The sequence below is a fragment of the Rhinolophus sinicus genome, chromosome 1 (assembly GCF_057876585.1).
Source record: "Rhinolophus sinicus isolate RSI-liver-muscle chromosome 1, RSI-T2T, whole genome shotgun sequence".
Taxonomy (NCBI): domain Eukaryota; kingdom Metazoa; phylum Chordata; class Mammalia; order Chiroptera; family Rhinolophidae; genus Rhinolophus; species Rhinolophus sinicus.
In genome coordinates, this window is record NC_142501.1 from 143,969,090 (window position 1) to 143,991,884 (window position 22,795).

Consider the following 22,795-nt stretch of genomic DNA (forward strand, 5'->3'; position numbering starts at 1 on the left):
CCAAGACCTGCTTGTCTACTTCTAAATTAAAATTAAAATATGTAATTCAACTTACTCTTTTACTGAGGCAAATAACTGGCCACATACTGCAACCTAATGTGCAGCAGCAACAAAGGCAGCCACAAAGCAGCCAACGTACATTAACAGGAAGGTTCTTCTTAAGACAACTGTTAACTCTGTTGATGCTGGCTTTAAATTCTTCAGGAGCTACCTACAGAAAAAATGTAAGAAATAACAACAGTGAAATAGTAATGTCAATGAACATGTGTCATTTAGCATATTTTTTTCTAATTTGTTAGGGCAAGACTAGTTTTCTGGCATAGAAACAGTACCTAAATAATTGACACTCACTTTTCCAGTTAATGAAGAAGGGAATTCTGATTCAAATTTGTTGCTCAGTCCAAATCTATTTTAAAAAGAAGAAAAATATGTTATTACATGTCATTGTTGCAAAAAAAAAATTAAAAAGTAACTTAATCAAAGGTCAAGTTAATAGAGTGCAACTTCATATACAGAATAATGAAAGTCAGACACAAAAACACTATAATCAGCAATTTATGAAATGTAACAAGCAATTCTAGCAGCTGCATCAAAACTTTTATGTAAGAGGCTGAGAATGACTTCTTTGGGACGATCTTTGTGAGCCAAATACTAACGTAATGGAAAACAACACAATGTCCAATTTTGTCAGAATTACTAAAGTTCTTCCAACTAAGGAAAAGAAAGCTAAAATCTCTATTAATTACTCTTTAGGTCAAGAGCATTTCTTAACACTCAATATAGCAGAAACAGGTCTAAGAATGCAAATTGATTAGTTAGCACTTTCTTGAGATCAGCATATCCACACTGCTATTACAGCCAGAGAATTCTAAAAAATGCCTGGAGCAATAGCTGGCCTGGCTCCTTAAGCTTTCAAGTTCTAAGGCATTTGCTCTTTATACCCCCAAAGAAATGAAACTGACGTAGTGCATTTTAATATCTTTAAGCATTTAAATGTCTGCAAAGATCATGAGGACTGACTGGGCAAGTGACTATTTCTTTGGCTAAATTATTCGGAAAGAACAAAATACTCAGACACATTGGTGATAGCAGATCACCCTGGTAATAGCAGGAAATTAAAATTGATGCTTAAATACAACTTTCGTTGGATTCTGGAGTCAAAATTTTTTTCTCGTTTTACTGAGCTATAACTGACACATAACACTGTATTAAGGTGTACAACATAATGATTTGACACATGTATATACTGTGAAATGATTACAATAAATTTGGTTAACGTCCATCACCTCACAGTTAGAATTTTTTTTTTTCGTATGATGAGAACCGTTAAGTGTAACTCTTAGCAATACTGCAGGCTGGCTGGGCAGTTGGCACTGGTAAGAGGGATCCCCTGAAATATTCTGTATTAAACAGCTGGTCAGGTCTGGGATTTCTAATTCAACCATCCGTGGAGTTGGACCAAGAAGTCAAATAAATGAGGTGGGCTGTGTGAAGGCAATAAAACAGTGGAGACTGGCCAAGTGGAGGGTGTATCCTGTGTGTGCGTGTGTGTGTGTGTGTGTGTGGTGCGGTGTCATGGGTCAGATCCAGCTGATTATTTTCAAACTAGAACGCAGACCCACTTTTGACAGATCAGGTAACTTTCTTCTTCCAAGAGGAACTGGAAACAGATTCTATGTAAAAGTTTTCATCTTTAAAACACTGTGCAAGTCAAATAAAACACTTCTGTGGGTCAGGTTGTGATTTGTATCATGACCTAGACTTCCCTACATGTGGATGGATCATGGCCTCTGAAATCATTTTATCATCTTAAGTACTTTTATATATTATTTAGAAGCGGCATTGAAATAACATTAATCTGTCAATATAAACAACAGACACTATTTATGAAAAAGATTACAATATAACTACCCAGATCCAAGCCAAAGTTCTTTTCACACTAAGCATAAACTGGCAACCATTACTGTTTAATATCATTCTGGCATTAATGTCATTCTCATCCTGAAATTGGGGGACTGAGATATACCTATTTTTTGCCTCTGTGGTACGACTCGGAAAAGCCTCTGCTCACCTCCTGCCAGGGGCTTACCGACACCTCTACCTAGTGTACTTCCTTTTCCTCTACTTCCCTCAGAAAAGATGCAATTCAACAAATGTTTACTGAGTATTCAACCTTCTCAATTATAAATTTCCTTCTTTTATATTATCTCCCTTGGTCTAGAGATTTCCTCCAATCAATAGTTTCTATTTCAATCACGTTTATTATTGTCATTAACCCTCTCCTTCCAGCTAGTCTTTGAAATTTTTTAGAAAAGCAACAACCCGATACCTCCAAGTCTCCTAAAGAGAGATGTCTTTCCCTTACATCCCCAGCCATTAAATATTTAAAACAGATTAAATTATTTTATCAAATATCTATAGTTTGCCAGGTAATACGCTAAGTTGGAGGGAGCAGGCCACTATGAGTTTAAACCCTAATTTCCTTTCTTTCCAGAGCCTGGGTACTTCCTTATGGGCTGAGTGGCTGCGGGTTGATGCTTTGCCCAGGGAGCAGCATAACCAGCTCACTGCCTTGCTGTCCCTGCAGCTCAGGGCTCCTTTTAAGTCAGGCTGGTAGTTAGTTATTCTTCCCAGTAAGAACTGGTAGTTCTAAGGACATTCTTTAAGCACTCAGTTCCTCTTCAGTCACACTTTTTCTTAAGCTGTATCTGAGGAACAGATAGTAATTTTTCCTCTCCCTTTATCTCACTCCCAAAAGAATGTCCCAGAAAGATTACCAGTGGCGTGATTCACACTAGAGAGGGGCGTGCTTAGCTTTTCTACCAGCCGTTAACTTGGTGCTGATGATTTTTCCATTCCCCTTGCGTGGGTTTCCCATAAGAATACGCAGAAGAAGTGTCAAGATGCTGCTACTGAACGCCTCGGAGTCTCCCCAGCCCACAGGCCTAAACCCCAACTGCAATTTGCTTTCTCTTTAAAAATCTCTAAACAGTTACTATTCAGATCAAGTACTTTATGACTACAAGCAGAAGGAGCCATGATAGTCAGGTACCCTTTCCTCACCTGCATTTGGAGTATGCTCAGGGATGCTCAAATGTCTGATGTCAGGACCTCTCTGCTCTCTTAAATCCTTAAGGACCTCAGTGAGCTTAAGTTTATGTGATTTATATTTATTAATATTTTGGATTAGACATTAGAACTAAGATATCTAAAACATTTTAAAAATTTATTCATACATCAGCACATTATATGCTAACAAAAATGACATTTTTATGAGAAATAACTACTTTTCAAAACAAAAAGCTTTAATGAGGAAAGTATTGTTTTACATTTTCACATGTCTCTTTAATGTCTGACCATGGGGCCCAGCTGGATTCTCTCATCTCTTCCTGCTCTCAATCTGTTGTGATCTGCTCTTTTGGTTGAGGTTGGGCCTCACCAAATACGTAGTTGGAAAATTGTCTGTATTTTTCTTTGATACTATACCAAATTTGACAAGTGGTGGTCTCTTATGGTTTTGCAAGGAGGTAACTGAAACTATATCAATAAACTTTTAACACTCTATTAAATTAAAATCCATTGGCATATCTTACATTTTGAATGAATTTTTTTACCCATACCTGATTTTGTAACTTCATACATTTATCAAATGCTGACATACTTCATTTTATGATATCGGACTCACCACAGTCGTTAAATGATCACTGACCCCATCGGAAAGGTCTTTAACTATTGGGAACCTTCAAGTTCACGATGGCAGATACTAGTTTTCCAAAATTCTAATTTTCATCTGAAAGCTGGAATTTTATTACTGATAACAAATGCTGTAAGTTGTCTTCCTTGAAATGGCAGTCTTATTTTTTTTAAATAAGAGGTTGCATGTTAACTAGCACTGTATTAACAAAAGAAAAAAAGGTTCATTTAATTTGGGCTACCACCTTTACCTTAAAAACTAATTTTAAAGCATGTTATTTTAATAAATGGCTTTTTCCCCCCTAGCTTTGAATATAACTGGTGGAGATAAGCAATGACTATGAATTATAACAAGTATCCTTGGCATATAAAAGCGACAAAAGCAAAAGAAGAAAAATGTAGGCAAAAGTGGGAAAGGGGAAGCAGAAGGAAAGAGGTAAGAATTATTTTTTTTAATGTGGATTGGCAAAGCGCTACCAACAACTGTTTTATCATTCAACACCTATTAATCGCCAGTCCTTTAGATGGTATGAAAGAAAACGTAGACATGTGGTATATCTACATCTCTACCTAAGATAAATTTTCTTGAATCATGGTTAAAATACTCATGGCTTTAGAATTGATAAAAGATATAAACTATTTTCAAAGAATGGCAAACTTAATCTATTTTATTCCTCCCTATTACAAGTTTACTAGTATTTTCAGAAAATTCATTCCAATCACAATTATTGATCACCTTCTGTGTAACACCTCATGATCAGAAGGTCCTACGACAGAAGGCTTATATCATTTTTTTTTTTACTTGGGGAATATTGGGGAACAGTGTGTCTCTCCAGGGCCCATCAGCTCTAAGTCACTGTCCTTCAACCTAGTTGTGGAGGACGCAGCTCAGTTCCAAGTCCAGTTGCCGTTTTTGATCTTAGTTGCAGGGGGCGCAGCCCACCATCCCCTGCAGGAATTGAACTGGCAACCTTGTTGAGAGCTCGCACTCTAACCGACTGAGCCATCCGACCACCCCTTATATCACTTTTTAATAAAAAAAAAAAAATTGTTTAAGAAAGCATATACAAGGCAACTTTTTACTTTTATATAATTTGGGATAATTTTGAAAGGTCGTGTAATGTACCTGGTAAAGCTTTGCAGAGGGACTATAACTACACCTAAATCTAAAGGGCATCTTGAAATACACTTGTTGTACTCATGTCTCACCTACTGTCACTTCACTGTCCCCTCATTCCTACCATCTACAGCCATACCTCAAAGTGTAAGCCAATCCAATCTGTTGCCCTGCACTCTCCTCTGCATCCAATTCACAATCTCCCCTTCCTGATAGACCCTTCCCCTTCCACATTCCTTTTAATAGTTAACTTTGGATCCCTCCATCTGTTGATCTGCTACCTGGATACCTCCTGATGTCGCCCTGGCAATTTTTTGTCTTCACTTTAACCAAAATTCCTGTTGAAATGACACTCTTTCCTTAGAAATTCTCAATTATAGCTCATGCCCCGGAGTCCATCTCCCATGTTCCCGTAATACTTGACTACCGTCTCTCTTGTACAGTCCTTATTATATCTTATTATACTATATCCTATCTAATTATGGTAACAAGCTAACTCCCCACCCTGATAAACAAGGAATACGTATGGCATCTTAATTTTTATTAAGATGCCATACCCTAAGATACCATAGCCCAAATGTCTAACCCAATGTCTGATAAATACTTAATTAGCATTTGCTGAATAAATTAATCAATTTACAAACCAGGAAAATAATGTCTAATTTCACTAACTCCTTACTGCCAATATCCACACCATTGCTCTCTCTTCCTCTGACGCCCATGCTCTCTGGTTATACCACATTGTTCCAAGTCCTAACGGTCATTTGCAGCTTTCCAGGTCACTCCCTCTGTGATGGAGGCCCACAAGATCAAGCTCAAGTTCGATGATTCACTAGGAGGACTCATAGGATTCAGCATATAGTTGTACTCACAGCTAAATATATTACAGCAAAAGCATACAAAGCGAAAGCAACAAAAGGAAAAGGCACACAGGGTGAAGTCCAGAGGAAACCAGAAACAAACTTGCAAGAGTCTGTTCTCAGTGAAGACACACAGGATGTGCTTAAATTCCTCCAGGGACTAGTTTTGACAAAACATATACAATGTTGTCCCCCAGGAAAGCTCATCACTCAGTGACCGAAGGTCGCGTATGCACCCTCTACTTAGCAGGTACCAAAATACCAGACTTCCAGAAGGCAGGCAGGTAGTCAGTACAAACCACATTGTTTGCACAGTTCAGGCACAGTGAGCCATTCTTGTCAATTCTGGGAATACTGGGAACCCTCCCAAATGCCACGTCCCCAGACACCACTCCTTTCTTAGGATCGCACCCTCACGTCTGTTACATCAACTGTTCTGCACACTTCACACTCTCTAAGGACAGAGGCATCCATGTCGGTTTTTTTTCTTCATCATGACTCTCGTCTTCCTTCATCCCAGTTACATATTCAGCAGCAGAACCTAACTGGTTACCTGAGCTCATCGATTCTGAGGAAATTCACCTCTGTTTAATTCAGCAATCCATTCACTATGAAATAGTCTGGATATTCGCATCACTTGGAACTGTATCGCCTCTGAAATTCTGAACTGTAAAATTCACTGCTTACCACTAGCATCAATCATTTCATTTCTCTCACCCTTACCAAATTTGTTTCTTCACCTCTGGTTGTAACCTACAGCTTATCATTCTTCCTCGCTTTTCCACTCTGTATCAGCTCCCTGTGACTCCACTTCCTTATCTGCCAGAACTACACAATCATTTTGACTATACTCCAATAAACACGCTGCCTTTCCTGCATCTCTAGAGTGTCTCTTGTCAATCCGATTCAATTGAAAAGTTTACTTTCTTCATTTCAATTCCCACTGCCTAGAGCTACGACAGAAAAATCACATATCTATTATAACTATATTATCTAAGGTCAGTTAGATTAACATAATTTTTATTCATTCCTAATCAGTTCCCTTTTCCATACTCCAGTTGCTGCTCCTCTCTCTGTGTTCAATCTTATCCTCATAACCCACAATTTTTGCAGATGACCATTGTCCTTAACTCCAACCAGAGAAAAAAAGATGATTGAACATAAACTGTTTTGCCTTCTCTCCCTTTCATTTTTCGATTTACCTGTATCGTTAATATCTTTACCATGTTCCTTAACGGAAGTAAGCGTCCCCAACCTAACCATTTACTCCTGGTTGCATCTCCTCCAGTCTCCTCTGCATCCGCTGTATTTCTCCCTCTCTTCTGGCTCTATATATATACAAATCCTACAAATCCACAGAAGTCTACCAAGCCTAAGAATCTAAGGCCCTATTTTCTTCTCCCTCAAATATATGAGGGCATCTATCTCTTTTCCTTCCTCATCCAATGTCTTGAAAGAGTCCTCTACAGTGACTGTCTGTATTATTCAAACGACTACAATCCAGGCTTTAATCTACATTTCTTTACTCTCAAAACAGTTCTTTTCAGCACAGTTCTTCCTAAGACAGGCTTGCTCTTAGCAAAGGGCTTGAGAATCAGAGTGGGGAAGGTCTTATTTAGCACAGGCTACAGCAAATTCCTCCTTTGCTATGTGTTTCATTTCTGCCAAAGCCTTTTTTTTTTTTTTTTAATTCTAGGCCAACCAAAGCAATACTGTCAGATCAAGTTTTACTAAGAACATCTTATTTTATTAAATGGATAAGAAAAGCCACACTTCGTGTTAATATTAACTACAAAATACTCGTATTACCTTTAATGGTTTTGATGTGACATAAGTTACTTAGCTTTGATCCTACCTTAGTGTTTCATTTGGGAGGTTTTTTGTTTTGTTTTTTAAAAGTTTGGCAAGAGGGGGGGTTTGTTAGCAATGAAAATGAGATATATGTTTCATCTTAACTTCACAGCATTATAAATTACTCTTTATCCATTATGCTCCTTCAAGTTTAAAGTTTTTAAATATGGTAACAATAACTTACTTTATTCTAAGTCAAAGTACAAATGGTCCTGGACAGTATGGAAAGGCCCAATTTCATCTTATAAAATCATGATGTGATAGGCTTGAAAAGAGCAAGGAAGCTCAATTCCCTCCCAACCTAGTAACCTAACATCATTAATCCAAAAGGCTGGAAGTAGCACCTAATTTTAAAAGATATGATTCAAGGTGGGTGGTATCTTAATTCAGTTATCTACAAAGATTAATAAGTAAAATAAAACTAAAAAAGCCTTTTATGTTGGGAAGAAGGTCTTAAGATGGCAATGTGCACTGTCAGAGAAACTCTAAATTATTACAACCATTACAAAAATCAATTTGGCATTAAAAATATTTATACCTTTATCACAGTAATTTCTCTTTCAGAAATCTAGCCTAAAAAGTAATCTGAAATGTGGATAAAAATATATGCATACACAAGTTCCCTGAAACAATAGCAAAGTAAACAAAATAACGTGAATGTTAAGTAAATTATATTATCTCTGTATAACAGACCATTAGACAACTATTAAAAAAGAAGTTCTCAAACTAATGACATGGAAAGTACATATACCATACTGTTAAGTAAAAAGAAAATACAAGACAGTATATATACCATTATCTCAAGTGTAAAGAAAACTTAGAAAACGATCATGTTCAAGAATACAATTCAACAGTATGTAGAGTCTTTTAAAAAAAATATTCATACCTTTAACCCAGTAATTCTACTTCTAGAAATGTATCAGAAGAAAATAATTACAGTGGCACAGATATATTAATGAATAATCAAGTATGCCGCGGTATTATTTTGGTAAAGGAGTATTAAAGATATTTCATTTCATTTGTTGTTTCTTAAAATAGGATCTATTTTTCAATAGACATAGTAAGTAGTTACTAAGTAAATAAAAGTATTTTACAATATGCATCATTTTAATTTTTTTTCTACTTGAATCTTTTATTTGGTATTAACTAGATAACTTATCACAAGTAAACGGCAAGTTTCGGGTTCACTGATCAATAGTTTCCTGGGTGCATTTCAGCTTTTTCTACAGTTCAGGTGCATATAATCCCCAGTCCTTTTCACATCCATTTTCAATTATTCTATGTTCCTTGTATCTCCTCATATTAATGTCTCTTAGAATTCACTAATGCATTATTATTTTGAATTAAAATGTATTTTGAACTCATGGTGAATTGTGCCTTTTAAATACAGAACGCCAAGAATCTGACTGCTTCAACTTGTTTTGTTCTGTGATTATTTTCCTTGCTTTTGAGTTGCAGCATTGTTTTTAACAGTGAAAATTTTTAAACAATAGAAATCCTACAGTTATATTAATCATAATATATCAATTTGAAAGAATACTGCACAGCTCAAAACCATGTGCACTAAAGAATAACCGTAACTTTGACTGCCTTACTAGCAGCTCCCTATGCTCTGGAAAATTAAACCACAAATGGGCATCTGTCTTAAGAACAGCGAATTCCTGGGCTGGCTAACAACATACGGGACGACAGGGCCCAACAACTCTACCCCACTTGGACAGCATTAACTAACTCAATGTGACCCTCTTTCTTGAGGTACCTGAAAGTAAGAGACAATAGTTAGTAACATGAAGCTTAAACTGAAGCCGAGCTACAGTAAAGCCATAAATAAGTAGGAGTGAATAAGCTTGCAGCCAGATACAATAAAGCCATAAATAAGAAGTGAGTAAGTGTGCAGCTAATAGTAAGCAGAAACTACGATAGAGGGGAAAAGCAGTCTGCCAGTTCACCTTGCAAAAGCAGAAGCTGGAACTGAAAGTAGATAAGTCACTGTGACAGATCACTTGACCAGGGAGTAAAGGACACATGCTGCTCAGAAAAATGACAGAAAAATGTCATCATCAGAGCTGCACCATATCCAAAACAATAATATTCCAGTCTCCTCGCAGCTGGGCCGTACCATGGCAAAGCATCCTGTCTTCCGTAGTCTCCGTGCTTTCTCACAATCAACTTCTACTGCTTAAGGCCCCCTGGCTGGTTCTGTTCTATGAAATCTAACAGAGCCTCCTTTCATGCTTTTTTAAGAACCCATAATGATATTGGCATGTATTCCCAATATGCTAAATGGAAAATGTAGAATACAAAATACTTTATGAATAGAGTCTCAGTTTTTAAAAAATATTTACATACACACAGAAAAACAGAAAAAAAACCATCAAAATATTAATAGTGGTTAACCCCAGGCAATAAAATTATGGGTCATAATTCATTTTTTATATTTTCATGTTTTCCAAAATTTCTATAACATATGTTACTATTTTAAACTAAACAAAAGATTTCTAGAAAAAAAATTTTAGTAAGGGCTAGGAATAAATACACCAAAATATTAAATGACCATTGCCTCTTAGTGATTACAGATGGTTTATTTTCTGCTGCACTGGAAGGGCTACTTCCCAATTTTTTAATAATCTTTATGTTTTTCATTATAGTTAGGAAAAGCATTAAACCTGAAGAAAAAACAGATAATTAAAGGGGTTTTGTTTTTATTTTTAAGTCAGACTAAGGAAATACATGCACAATTGACATATGTTTCAAGACAATTTTACTAGTTTTAAAGTATATTTCAGAGTATATGTTTAAGGATTTTAAAGTATGTTGAATTATATGTTAAGTATTATTTTAAATTAAAGAGAACAAATTTCTAATTCCACAATAGTAGAATCTCACAATCTGAGCGCTATAAAGGGTCCTTAGTCCAAACATTTCATTTTATAGATAAAGAAATTGATGCATAAGAGGCAAGTAAGTTGGGTCTCATGGCTATTTAATATGTAGGATTGAGGCTAGAGCCTTACTCTCTTGAACCTAAGCCCAGGGGCAATTTCTACTACAGGGCAATGCTTCTAATAACTTTCTCTGTAAGGTAGAAAATGTTTATCTCCTTGAACCAGCAACTTCTAAATTGAGAAAATATTTGAAAATTGAAGGAAAAAAATACTTTCCATCAAACAGAAATTATAATTAAAATACAAAATAAATGTTAACATTCTCATATGAAGCTAGAAAAAATCTGTTTTTAAGCTTTTCACATTTGTGCCTACAATCCCAAAATATATAGAATTTTGTTCTAAATGTTTGTGTTGATGAATACTACAGAGAACAATAACTGTTGCTTTGGTTCAATAAAACAAAAGAATCAATTAAGCAAGCAGATTCTGGAGCCAGACTGGCTGGAATGTAATCTTAACACTACCATTTACCAGATGTGTCGCTTTGAGTTAATTTAGTTACCTTTTCTGAGCCTCAGTTCCCTAATTCATACACCAGGGTTAATAACTGACCTAACTCATTAAATGAGTTCACATACATGAAGCATAAACCCTACATGTTGTGTAACTGCTTTTATTATTATAAAACAACATAAATGTCTGCTGCGTTTTTATTATGGTTATAATCCTTCTAATAAAGTGGGCAATATTATCATTTAATATCCACTATGGATAACTTGATAAATTAGAGAATGTCTAGATCTCAATGATTTCATAAATATCATCTTCAGACACACAGCAAATAGAATAGCCAATGATCAAATTGGCTAATGTTAACTGTCAAAGATTTTTCCAACTTTTTACCATCCCCTTCAAGGTCAGGGGATGGTATAGAGGAAATGGCACACAGAGGGCTGCTGGGTTCAGGAAAGCCAGGCAATTTTAAAGAGTTTGTAGCTAATATGGGCAGGCATTAGACCAAGTAAGACAAAGGCTGAAAAGCACAAAGAAGTTACTGTGGTGAAGATGGAAGAGCAACAAAACGGAGAACCAATGCCTGAATTCTAATCCTGGTTCAGACATCAACTAGGTACATTATCTTCAGAAAGCAAATCTTCCTTCTGGTTTTATTTGCCTCAGATAAGACAACAGGCTTCTAAGGGTCATATTTGTCCCAAAGGTCAAATACTGTCCCAAAGTTTTTTAAGAAAAAAAAATTTAGCAAGGTCTACTAGGTTCACATTTTATAGATGGGACAACTGCTGTAAGATAGGAAGAAAGCTTTAAAACTTTATTCTTGTCAAAAAAGTTTGATAGTTTTTCTCTTTGCAAAAGAGAAGGTTGTCAAAAGTGTGTGCCCTTCATCAAGTCTGCCATATCTCATGTTCTGACAGAGGAAACACTATGAAAAAAGAAAAAGGTAGCACAGAATAAAGGGTAGGTAGATGAATTTAATTTTAAATAGAGCGGAGGGTAGGACTGATAAAAAAGATAATTGCGAAAGATTTGAAGAACGTGTAGGAGATAGCCATTTGGATATCTGGCAAGAAGTGGAACCAGCCAGTGTAGAAACCCTAGGCCAGGGACAAGGGAAGGAATAGGAGAAAAGCAGTCGGAGAAGTAATGATGTGACAGGTCAGGGAAGGTCTTGCAGGCCATTAAAAGGGACTTTAACTCTGAAAATGGGGCGCTTTAGGGAGGCTGATACAGAACAGAGAGATGACCTGATTTATGTTTTAAAAGGCTCACTGTGGCAGATGTACTTCTAAAAGTTAAGAAAAGGTGGAAGGAGGGAGAAGGAAAGCATTAAGGGTGAGGCACAAGAGAGAGAACGACAACTCACACCCGCAGTAGAGATGCTTTGAATACAGGGTATTTGAGGGTTAATTGGATGGACTCATTTCTTGATAGACTGAATCCAGTGAAAGAGAGAGGGGTATCAAGGATGTGCTAAATATTTTTTAAACTAAGCAAGTAGGACGCCAGGTCTGCCATACACGGAGCACGGGAAGGCTGCAGTTGAGCTGATTTGGGGGGAAGATTATGAATACAGTTGTGGATATTTTGGATTCTGAGACACTCAACCTGTACAAATCTATAGACTCACAAAATGCTGTCTTCCTATAGATATCACAAGACCTATGAATATATGAACTAGAAATTTCAAATTCACACTGAACACAAGGGTTACATAGAAGGCAACCGCATTTATTTCCTCATGGTGAACTATGAGCTCAGTAGAATAAGCTTTTTAACTATTTGGGAAGTTGAAGTTATAACTATAGGATTTAAAATTTTTAATGCATAAAAATCACATTTTAAATGAATCTGGCTGCCTTAATATACATCTGAATAGCAATGTGGCTCATATATATATATATATATATATATATATATATATATCAGAATAAGTCTAAAGATTTAAACCATGTGACCAAAATCTGAACGTTTAGGTTCATCTGTCTCTGTGAAAGTACAATCTCATTTATAAACACTTGAAATTAAAGACTTAATCATTTCAATCATGTATTACATTCACACTATCCTACACCTCATCACTACACACAGTTCTATAATATTCTAGCATTAGAATTTTACTAGTTTTCAATTATTAAAATTATATTTTTAATTATTAACAAATGATTACATATATAGTAAAACAGTGAAGTTATGTACAATATGCTGATTAAACTTCACAGTATTAACTTCTGATGATACAGGAATTCAACTCTAACACAACTACTTTAAACTATCTGTACCAGATTTTTTTTAAAAAACTTTGTATATCTAATTTATACATATTTTAAAATATTCTTCAAACTTATATAAATCTTATGAACATTATGTTTGTTTAAGAAATACTAAATTGTTGAACTGGTTTATAGTATAGACTAAAAAAATAGCAATTTCAAGTAACACATAATTGAATAATTTAGGAAGGGCAGAGAAGAAGGCTGGGTACATAGGAACTCCTTCACTTGACTAACCAAGGACTCCACTGTAACTACAATGCAAGGTCAAAGACAATAAACAAGGAGCTCTTGCAGGAAGCATGCATAAATATGCTTGTAAAATTAAATACACACACACATTCACTTCTTATCAAAAAATCAAAGGGAGGTTACCTCAAAATCCAACCAACTCTACCCTAAGTAAACTTCATTGACTAGATGGTAGGATGGTAAAGCTTAAGAAAAAAAATCTTTTTTCCAGGACTTTGTGAGAAAATTTTAGCCTTTGTGTATTCAATTTAATTCAGTTTTAAGTGTAACCATGTAAAAAACACCATCTTTTCCTCAAATCTAATGAAGAGATCACTGTCAAACACTATACATCTTGTAACTAAAGGATATCACTTTACAAAGGTCCTCACTTCACAACCTGCGATCTAGTGGGAAAGCCCCTATCCACTTCTGGCACATACAGTTCTCTTGGCATACTAGCTGCCCTGCGGCAGCAGAACAGGAAATGCAGGTATGTCATCAAGACAGTCTCCAGTCAACAGTAAGGGCAGACACACTTCTTTGACCTCACCCTCCACAAAGCCAAAACAAAAACAAAAGTAAAACAAACAAAACCACAACTGAAGAATGAGATGGCCAAAGTGGACATTACTGTTTTTCCATAGATTTCCATATTTCATAGGAAAGTTGTGAAACTTGATGGCTTATAGCCAGGACTGTAATACCTCCTTTATCTAAAGACCATCACCCTCGATCAGGCCATTATCATCTCTCATCTAGAGTGTTCCAATAGCCTACTAACTACTTCCCCAGTTTCAGCCTAATCCCTCCATAATCTTTTCTGGCCCCCCTTTCACTGAGCTCACCAACCTCATTTCAAGGCACTATTCCCTTTGTTCACTACAGACTAGCCACAAGACCAAGTAGCCTTTCAGTTTCGGAGGCAAACCAAGCTTATTTTGCTGTTCTCCAGACCTGGGATGCTCTTCACAGGACTCTTCCACCCTTTTTAAATGTTACCTCCTCAGACAGGTTCACCCTAATCACATTATTTCCAATCACAGCACTCTATTGATCTCCTTCACAGCAATTTTCTAAGACGTAATTTGTGTATTAGCTATAAGCTCCATGAGGGCAGAGGAGCTATGTGCGGTTCATTCAGAACTATATACCCAGAGCATCACATAATACCTACCACAAAATTTAATAATTAGTTGTTAAATTACTTATCAGAAAATCTCAATATGACAGCTGATAATGAAGGATTGAGCAAAAAAGAAATACTCTGATAAAACAAATATCTTAAAACCCACCCAATAAAATTCAAGCATCTAAATCCAGCATTCAGAACCAACTTCTCTTACTTTATACACACTAGTTCTAATAAGGTCACTTGTCTCATTTCCAACCTAAAGCTGATTAGTTAGATAGAAAGAAAAAAAGGTAAACAGAAAGTAAAAGCCCACATGTGCAATTTAAAAGAGATATTTAGAGAAAGTCCTTAAACCCCAAAATATCTTAACATCCTCTAAGAAAATCACTGTGTACCAACCTGATAATATCTACTTTTGATTAAATGTTTCCTCTACTCAATCAGATAATTCTGATTTATGCTCAAGATCTTGTTTTAAAACAGGAAAGCATAGGTCACTTTTTAGACTGATTTCCAAGAAAATGGTAAAAGATTAACCAAAAAATGTTCATGCATAAACATCAAAATATAAGTAATAATTTGCTGAATGCCTTCTATGGGTCTAGCTCATTAGATAAATTACTTCTGACTCTCACACCTAAATCTCTGACATAGATATTATCCCTGTTGCAGAAGAGGAAACTGAAGTTCAGAAAAGCTAATGGTTCCAGTTATTGAATATATGAAAACTGAAACCAATCTGCTTGACATCAAAGACCACATTCTTTCCACAGTACCATCCATTGCTTTCCAAAAGTGTCTGACACAAAAATCACCTAAGCTCTTATTAATAAAAATTTCTAGGCTGTTCCTCTAAATATTTTGATTGGGGATGTCTGGGGTAAGAACCTGAAATGTGTATTTTTTAAAATGCCCTCATAATGCTGATAATCAGGCAAGTTTAAGAAACTTTGCATTGGGATTAAACTAGACTGTATGAACACGGAAACACTGGTGTTAAGATCTGATTTTAAAAATGGATTCTGAAACAAATTATAAAAACTCACCAAAAAAAAATCTTACACAGAAGATACTAGAGAAGTAAACCTAAGAGCATCCGTTGCCACTTGTTATATTTAAAGCTTAATTTTATTGAGAATGAAATCTTAGTTTTATAGATTAGAAAGCTAAACCAAACATAGATACTAGAGATTTAAAGGAGTCCCTTCTGAGTATATAGTTGGTTTAATATCCTGCCCTTTAACCTGCTAGGAATATAAACTCAGTTTGGAATTCAAGAGCAGTTCTCATATTAAAATTATTCTTCAGAGTAATATTGTTACTTGGAATAATACTTGATTATTAACCATCATAAGTAATTTCATATAATTTACTTCTTACCGCTCAATCCCTGTATTCCACTCAACTAGCCACACAAAATTTTAAGTACTAGTTAATTTCACATCTGTTGGTAGGCAAAAATCCAACACTGAAACTGTTTGGACTGAAACACCATGTGAATTTCAAATTCAAATACAGTAAAATTTTGAAATTTCAGTTTACTATCATATCTCTCATTTCTTCAAGAAAGTTTACCCATTGAGGAGTTTTGGTAGTTGGTCTAATTAAAATGTTTAGCTTTTTTTTTTTGTATTATCAAAGATGTGTTCAATGCTATATTATAATCAAAGTAATTTCATTTCAAATTATAAGGACTAAGAAAAATCTCTGGGGAAAAAATGTCTACCTTAATATACAATTTCCTCATAATTACCAAACTTTGTTTAAAAATAAAAGGAGCCATTTACCTTTTGAATGTGATTTTGTAAATTCAACTGTAAAGTATTATTTGCCTTCTTTAGGAGGTACAGAAAGGGAAGAAAGTTATTCCTTTGGCAATTCTGACAAGATCCAAAAATGTATGCAATTACCTCATTTATTTAGAGAACATTTCAGGACCTATAATATCCTAGACAGCATATTAAGACCAATAGGCACATCCCTGCCCTCAAAGAATTTTACAGCCTTATGTAGAAATATCTACTCTGGGCGGCGAATACACAATGCAATATACAGATGATGTAATATAGAAATGTACACTTAAAACCTATATAATTTTACTAACCAATGTCACCCCAATAAATTTAGCAAAATTTAAAAGTAAATTAAAGAAAGATATCAATAAGGTCTCAAAAAATCTCAAAACAAAAAGGTTAATCTTTAAAAACGGAACATGTCATATATTATGCGGCATAGCGGGGAGAAGGTGGGAGTTATAAAGTTAAAAATTGTTTAATTGAAGTGATTCTGTTATTTGAGCAAATCATGCTTAGTTCTCTTGCTGCTAACCACAACATCTAGTAGCGGTCTTGAAATACTGATACGCTTCAAGACAGACAATTATTTATTGACTCTACCATTAGAAAGCTCAATAAATACTAAGGTGCTCTTGTGATGTCTCCTTTGTCAAAATCCTATTGTACCCCAAAGCAGTTTCCAAATTCTTCTCATTTCAAGTCACATTTCTAAACTTTTCAATTTTCTACAGCATACCTAAGATGAAGACAAAGTGATGTCCCCACAGCCACTGATGAAAACTGATGCTGAAGGATAAGGAATTATTTGTAGCACTATTTGGAAGGCTATGCCTCAGAAGAAAGTGAAGGCATAGACATGATAATTTAATGAAATTAGAAAAGAAAATTAGAAATAAACACCAGTAAAATAACTTAGCTCTATGACAGGGCTTAAGTTAGAAGTCAAAGATAATGCATGATTTAGGAAAGCTCCAAATTTGATTCTGAGATAGAAGGGAATGAAGTAAGACAGGAGCAAATGGAGTCAGTTATAATGATCAATTAGCTAGGGAATACTGGCCTAAAACTAGTTTCAAATTCTAATTTTTCAATTCACATCCTTTAGCACTATCATCATTGTGAAAAATCAAAAAAGTCTTCAACAAATGACCATTACATGTTGTACAAATTTAGAGGGGTAAAGAACTCCATAATTTTAAGCCACCAATCTGGCCAATACTACCTAATAAGTTCATCACTTTATTCCTCATCTTCATTACATAATAAAATGAGAACCCTCTCCTGCCACACACACATAAACAGGAAATCTACTTATAATTGAAGCGTGAGCGCAAGTCTTTTAAATTACATGTACATAAATATTATGCAATAAAAGGAACTTATTACTTCCCTCTCTTCCTTCAAATACCATTTTTTCTCAAAATATGCTTCTGCACAAGATTTCTCCGTTACAGTTGCCATCTTGTTCCATATTGCTACATGCAAAGCTAACAATGAAGAAAATTATTATACTCATCCAGGAACATGTGAATAAAGAATAGTGATCATGATGGAAGTATAAGTCTGATTTAGGGTCAATATGAAAATATTTGTATTAAAAACTACATGAGACTTTGTTTAGACAAATTATACCTTTTACATATTTATGTCCCAAAAGTCTGATTATGCCCCCAAACTAACCAAGACCTGCCTGTATAGTAGAAAATGGAAAGTAACTTACTTTTTCACATCACTATAGTGACATGCCAAATCATGTCATATGAGAATGGTTTCTAAAATAAAAATAATGCTGTAATATGACATATTACAGTAGTAGGGGAGAGTAGAAAGGTCTACTCAAAAGGGAAATCTACGAAAAACACATATGGATGGATCTATATCTTTTCAGACTGATCTGGATTACAGATGATTCAGTTTACACTATCATTTACTTTCAAACTGGTAGGGGAAGACTGCCCTGAACATCTCCTTAGTAAAAAAAGAAAAGAAAAAGAAAAAGGAGGGGAGACCCAGAAGCAGTGATAAGCTTGATCAGTCTTACTGTAACTGTTTTAACAACTCTTCCCATTTATATTTAAAGACAAGAAAAGTGTAAGCACTAATTTCAAAAACCTTTATAGGTGCTAACTGGGCTACCCATTGGTATAGCATGCCTGTGAAGCATGCATGACAGTCATGCAAAGAAAGTTTTGTAATACTATTACTATACTATGTCACCACAAAACAGGCTTAGGTTTTCAATGCAGAAAGATCATTAATTCTCATTGAAATACTTCACACAGTAATTTAACATCAGACAAATTGTTTAGAAATGGAAAAATAAGACTAAAGTGAATCACTGTTAGGTTTGAAAATGGCAGGTCTGATTTCTTAGTACTATGCTTTACACCTGCGTTTCTCAAAGTCGAACACTGTATGTGTGGAGGATAATGAATAAAACCTAGTATTTATTCAGCATAGTACCACACAATGTGATGAATTCTTTGCATATACTGTCTCATTTAATAATCTTAAAAGTTAGGGACTGGGGGCCAGCCCGGTGGCTCAGGCGGTTAGAACTCCATGCTCCTAAATCCGAAGGCTGCCGGTTCAATTCCCACATGGGCCAGTGGGCTCTCAACCACAAGGTTGCCAGTTCAATTCCTCGAGTCCTGCAAGGGATGGTGGGCTCCGCTCCCTGCAACTAAAATTGAACAGGCACCTTGAGCTGAGCTGCCGCTGAGCTCCCGGATGGCTCAGTTGGCTGGAGCACAGGCTCTCAACCACAAGGTTGCCAGTTCGACTCCCGCAAGGGATGATGGGCTGTGCCCCCTGCAACTAGCAACTGGCAACTGGACCTGGAGCTGAGCTGTGCCCTCCACAACTAAAACTGAAAGGACAACAACTTGACTTGGAAAAAAGTCCTGGAAGTACACACTGTCCCCCAATAAAGTCCTGCTCCCCTAAAAGTCCTGTTCCCCTTCCCCAATAAAAAAAATCTTTTAAAAAAAAAAAAAGTTAGGGACTATAACTATCCCTATCTTAACTGAAGAGACATAAGTAATTTACCCAAGAAGTGGCAGACTAGATTTCAGCCCAGAGCCTAGAACCAAGGTACAGGAAGAGAGGTAACCGGTTGAGTGAAATCACAGAAATATTAACTCTCAATATAGAAAGGAATACTATTAACTGGTGGCATATAGTTCCTCCTCATACTACTCTGGAATAGTGGTTTGCAATCCTGGTTACACAAAAGAATCACTAGAGGGACTTTTTTAAAAAACTATACATATTACAGAATTGTACACTTGAAACCTATATAACTTTACAACATTGTCACCCCAATAAACTTTAATAAAGAAAAGGGAAAAAAAACTATCCATGCCTGGGACTCTCACTCAGATACTTGGCATTCAATTGGCTTGGTCTGGGGCAAAGGCAGGGTATTTTTTAAAGCTCCCCAGGTAATTCTACTAGGTAGCTAAGATAGAGAACCACTAATAATTCTCTCCCAACCTGTTAACCTCTCCAAGTAGTCAACTACAATCATATTTACTGATCATCGATTTGGTTCTGAACCCTTTGCCTATTATATTTTCCATTTACCTAACAAAGTGCTTAGCTTTCCTCTTCCTTAAACGGAGGAAACATTACACCTATAGCTACACCTTTTTAAATAAAATCTTGCCAGGTTGGCTTTGACATGAGGAATGTAGGGGGAAGGGTGGGCAGATAGCATGAAAAAGTTTGAAAATCCCTTTAAGTACCCATATACTCCTTAGGTTTAAAATAATGTAAAACTGTCCTAAGAGTCAAATTAAAAATCAAATGGCAGGCCATGAGACTAAAAAAGTCTATGAAATATGTTAAAGATTTAATATCCATGATATTTGGTTATAATTCTTAATTCTGCTGGTGATGACAGTTAAAACACTGAATAACTGTTATTGTGGTGATAAATTCCATTGTCTTTTCATGGCCCTGTGACAGCGATTATGCAGTGTTTTTACCCTAAGTCACCTGAATATAAACTAACAGGTGCTAAAGAAATCAAAACATTATATAAGCATACCCAAACAACAATATGGCTGGTCATACCATGGATTGAAAAATGCAAGGATTTTGATGACAATCGCATATGAGAAGTCTTCCTGTTTCACTAAAAGCTATTCAATGCACATCCCACTCACCCTAAACCAAAATATAATGAAAACTGTTAACAGTCTCCATTTGCTGGTCCTTTTATTTTAGTAAAAACGTGAACTGTGGAGATATCTCATAAGAATGGAAGTCTGATCTATGATTCAAACAAGAAATGAAGAAGAGTATAAACAGTCCAAGTTGAACAAAACTCTGGACTTTTGGAGAAACATTACAAAACTTCCTGCTTCCGGACAGCTCATTATTTGGTTGAAATCTTCACATTCCTTTATTAGTCATGACCTTTCAGCAGGCTCTCATTCCTTTATTGTTTAGATATCGGACTTTTAAGTTATGTTAATCAGACTTACAGGAACCCTTATCAAACGAAGAAGTCGCCCCAGAGTTCATACGCCAAGGAGGGACTTAGATTACAGAGAACCCTCAGTAACCTGAGCAGTGTGTCCACCACGTAGATTTAAAAAAAAAAAAAAAAAAATCAGTTGTAGACATATATCGTTCTGTATGCCTTAAAATATATGTTGATCTATACATTTTTATTCTATACAATTACAGGAACTTGCATTAGTTCCGCAGAAATTGACTCTGCAAGAAACTGGGAAGACCTGCGAGTATGCGTGAAATACAGACACAATGACAGTGAACCGAAAGTCATTACCGATTGTCACTGGGGTCTCACACGGCCCAGATCTGTCCTCGGAGCCATATGTCACTAGAGTCAAAGGCCCAGACAAGGAGAGAGAACTACAGGTTAACTAGATGAAAAAACAAGGGGGAGGGACCTCACGAATACGTGTATTTCCATCCCGAAGCTGCAGGGGTGTCCGGAAGGGCAGACCCTAAAGAAAACCCTTTGCTTCTGGGATCCGTCACATCGCTCCAGGCCTGTAGGGCCTGCTAAAAGGTGTGTGGGGAGGAAGCGCAGGGTCTATCCCCTTCCGAGACCGAAACAAATGAAAATAAAGCAAGTTCTCACTTCCTGGTCGCCTACTTTCCCGAAGGCCCCCGACACAAGACGGACTGCGGGGAAAGAGGGCTCCCGAGGAGTAAGGGGGGGCCCGGCCCAGCCCTGAACCTCCCGTCCTCTCCCTCGCCCTCCGCCGGGCCTTACACGGTGACGTGACCAGAGCCGCGGACCACCACCGGGTCCGGAGAGTACTTGAGCAGCTGCTCCTCCAGGGCCCGCTCCTCGTCCTCCTCCTCCTCATAGATCTCGTCGAAATCCGCCATCCTGAGCCTCCGAGGCCCCGTGCCCAAAGGGACCTGACTCCAGGGGCTGGGGTTGGGGTATGGGCTGGCGAGGCGGCGGAGGCTGAGGGGAGTCGCTGCCGCGGGCTCAGAGGCCGCGGAGTTGGCTCTTGGCTGTCTCCGCTCCGACTACACAGGAGATGGGGTCCCGGCCGTCGCCGTCGCCGCCATTACCGTCAGCAATAACAACAACACAATGTCAACATCCGCCCAAGGGCCGATACCACCAGCACCACCGCCGCCGCCGCCACCGCCGCAGCAGCAGCAACTCCGGCAACCACAGCAACAGCCAGAGCCACCCGCAGCGGGAGCAGCAGGCTAAGGTATCGCGAGACTTCCCGGGAGCGAGGGCAGGCGTGTGAGCGCGCGTACGTTAGGCCTCGCGCGCTCCCTGGCTGCCTTCCTTCCTCCGCTTCCACCCGCCGACGGCGCCTCGGGCGCGCGCTCCCACGGCGTGGCTCCGCCCTCCAGCAAACGGATCGCGGACCCGCAGGGGAATAACTCTGCGGGCCAGATGCGCCAACCTCGACTCAGCGAACAGAGCTCTCTCTGAGTGTCCAGTGGGGCACGTGGTTCACCAAAGGAATCTCTAACCAAAAGAACTAAATATGAAAACCCTGGCTGAAATAGAGAATTTATTGTGCGTTTGATTGCCAGTTTATCTAATAATCTCGCTTTTCGTCAGTTTTTTAATCCGATAAGAACCAGGGTCTGCATGTCCCCAATTTCAGGAGCCCCACAGACACTCTGCAAACGTTTTTGTCCATTTTAATACAGAATTTTTCAAAACTTGTCCAAATGCAAGCATCTTGTCCCACCATCGCCTTAAGTAGTCTAACATGTGAGGCCAGCGATGCTGATACTTTTTTTCCTTACAAGAAAACTAACTGTAGTTACATAAAACAAAACTGACAAATTCTCTGGATTCCAGATTGGAAGATGTAGTTTCCTGCACCAAAGCCCTCATCAATCATAACCTGTTTTCTTCCATTTAAGACCTTAGGGAATCTCTTTACTCCAACAAAAGAAGGGAAGGAAATGGGTGGG

General features: G+C 37.2%; 1 protein-coding gene across 1 annotated transcript in view; it reads right to left on the reverse strand.

Moving 5' to 3' along the window:
• Nucleotides 1-22,073, reverse strand: part of CHIC2 (cysteine rich hydrophobic domain 2) — a 46,227-nt gene extending 24,154 nt beyond the window's left edge. Inside the window, exons 1-3 of the mRNA XM_019740190.3 lie at nt 21,612-22,073; nt 352-406; nt 56-211 (exon numbers count right to left, since the gene is read on the reverse strand). Coding sequence (XP_019595749.1) covers nt 56-211; nt 352-406; nt 21,612-21,730 — 330 coding nt within the window. The 5' untranslated portion in view covers nt 21,731-22,073. The remainder of the gene's footprint in view (nt 1-55; nt 212-351; nt 407-21,611) is intronic.
• Between the last annotated feature and the right edge of the window lie 722 nt (nt 22,074-22,795).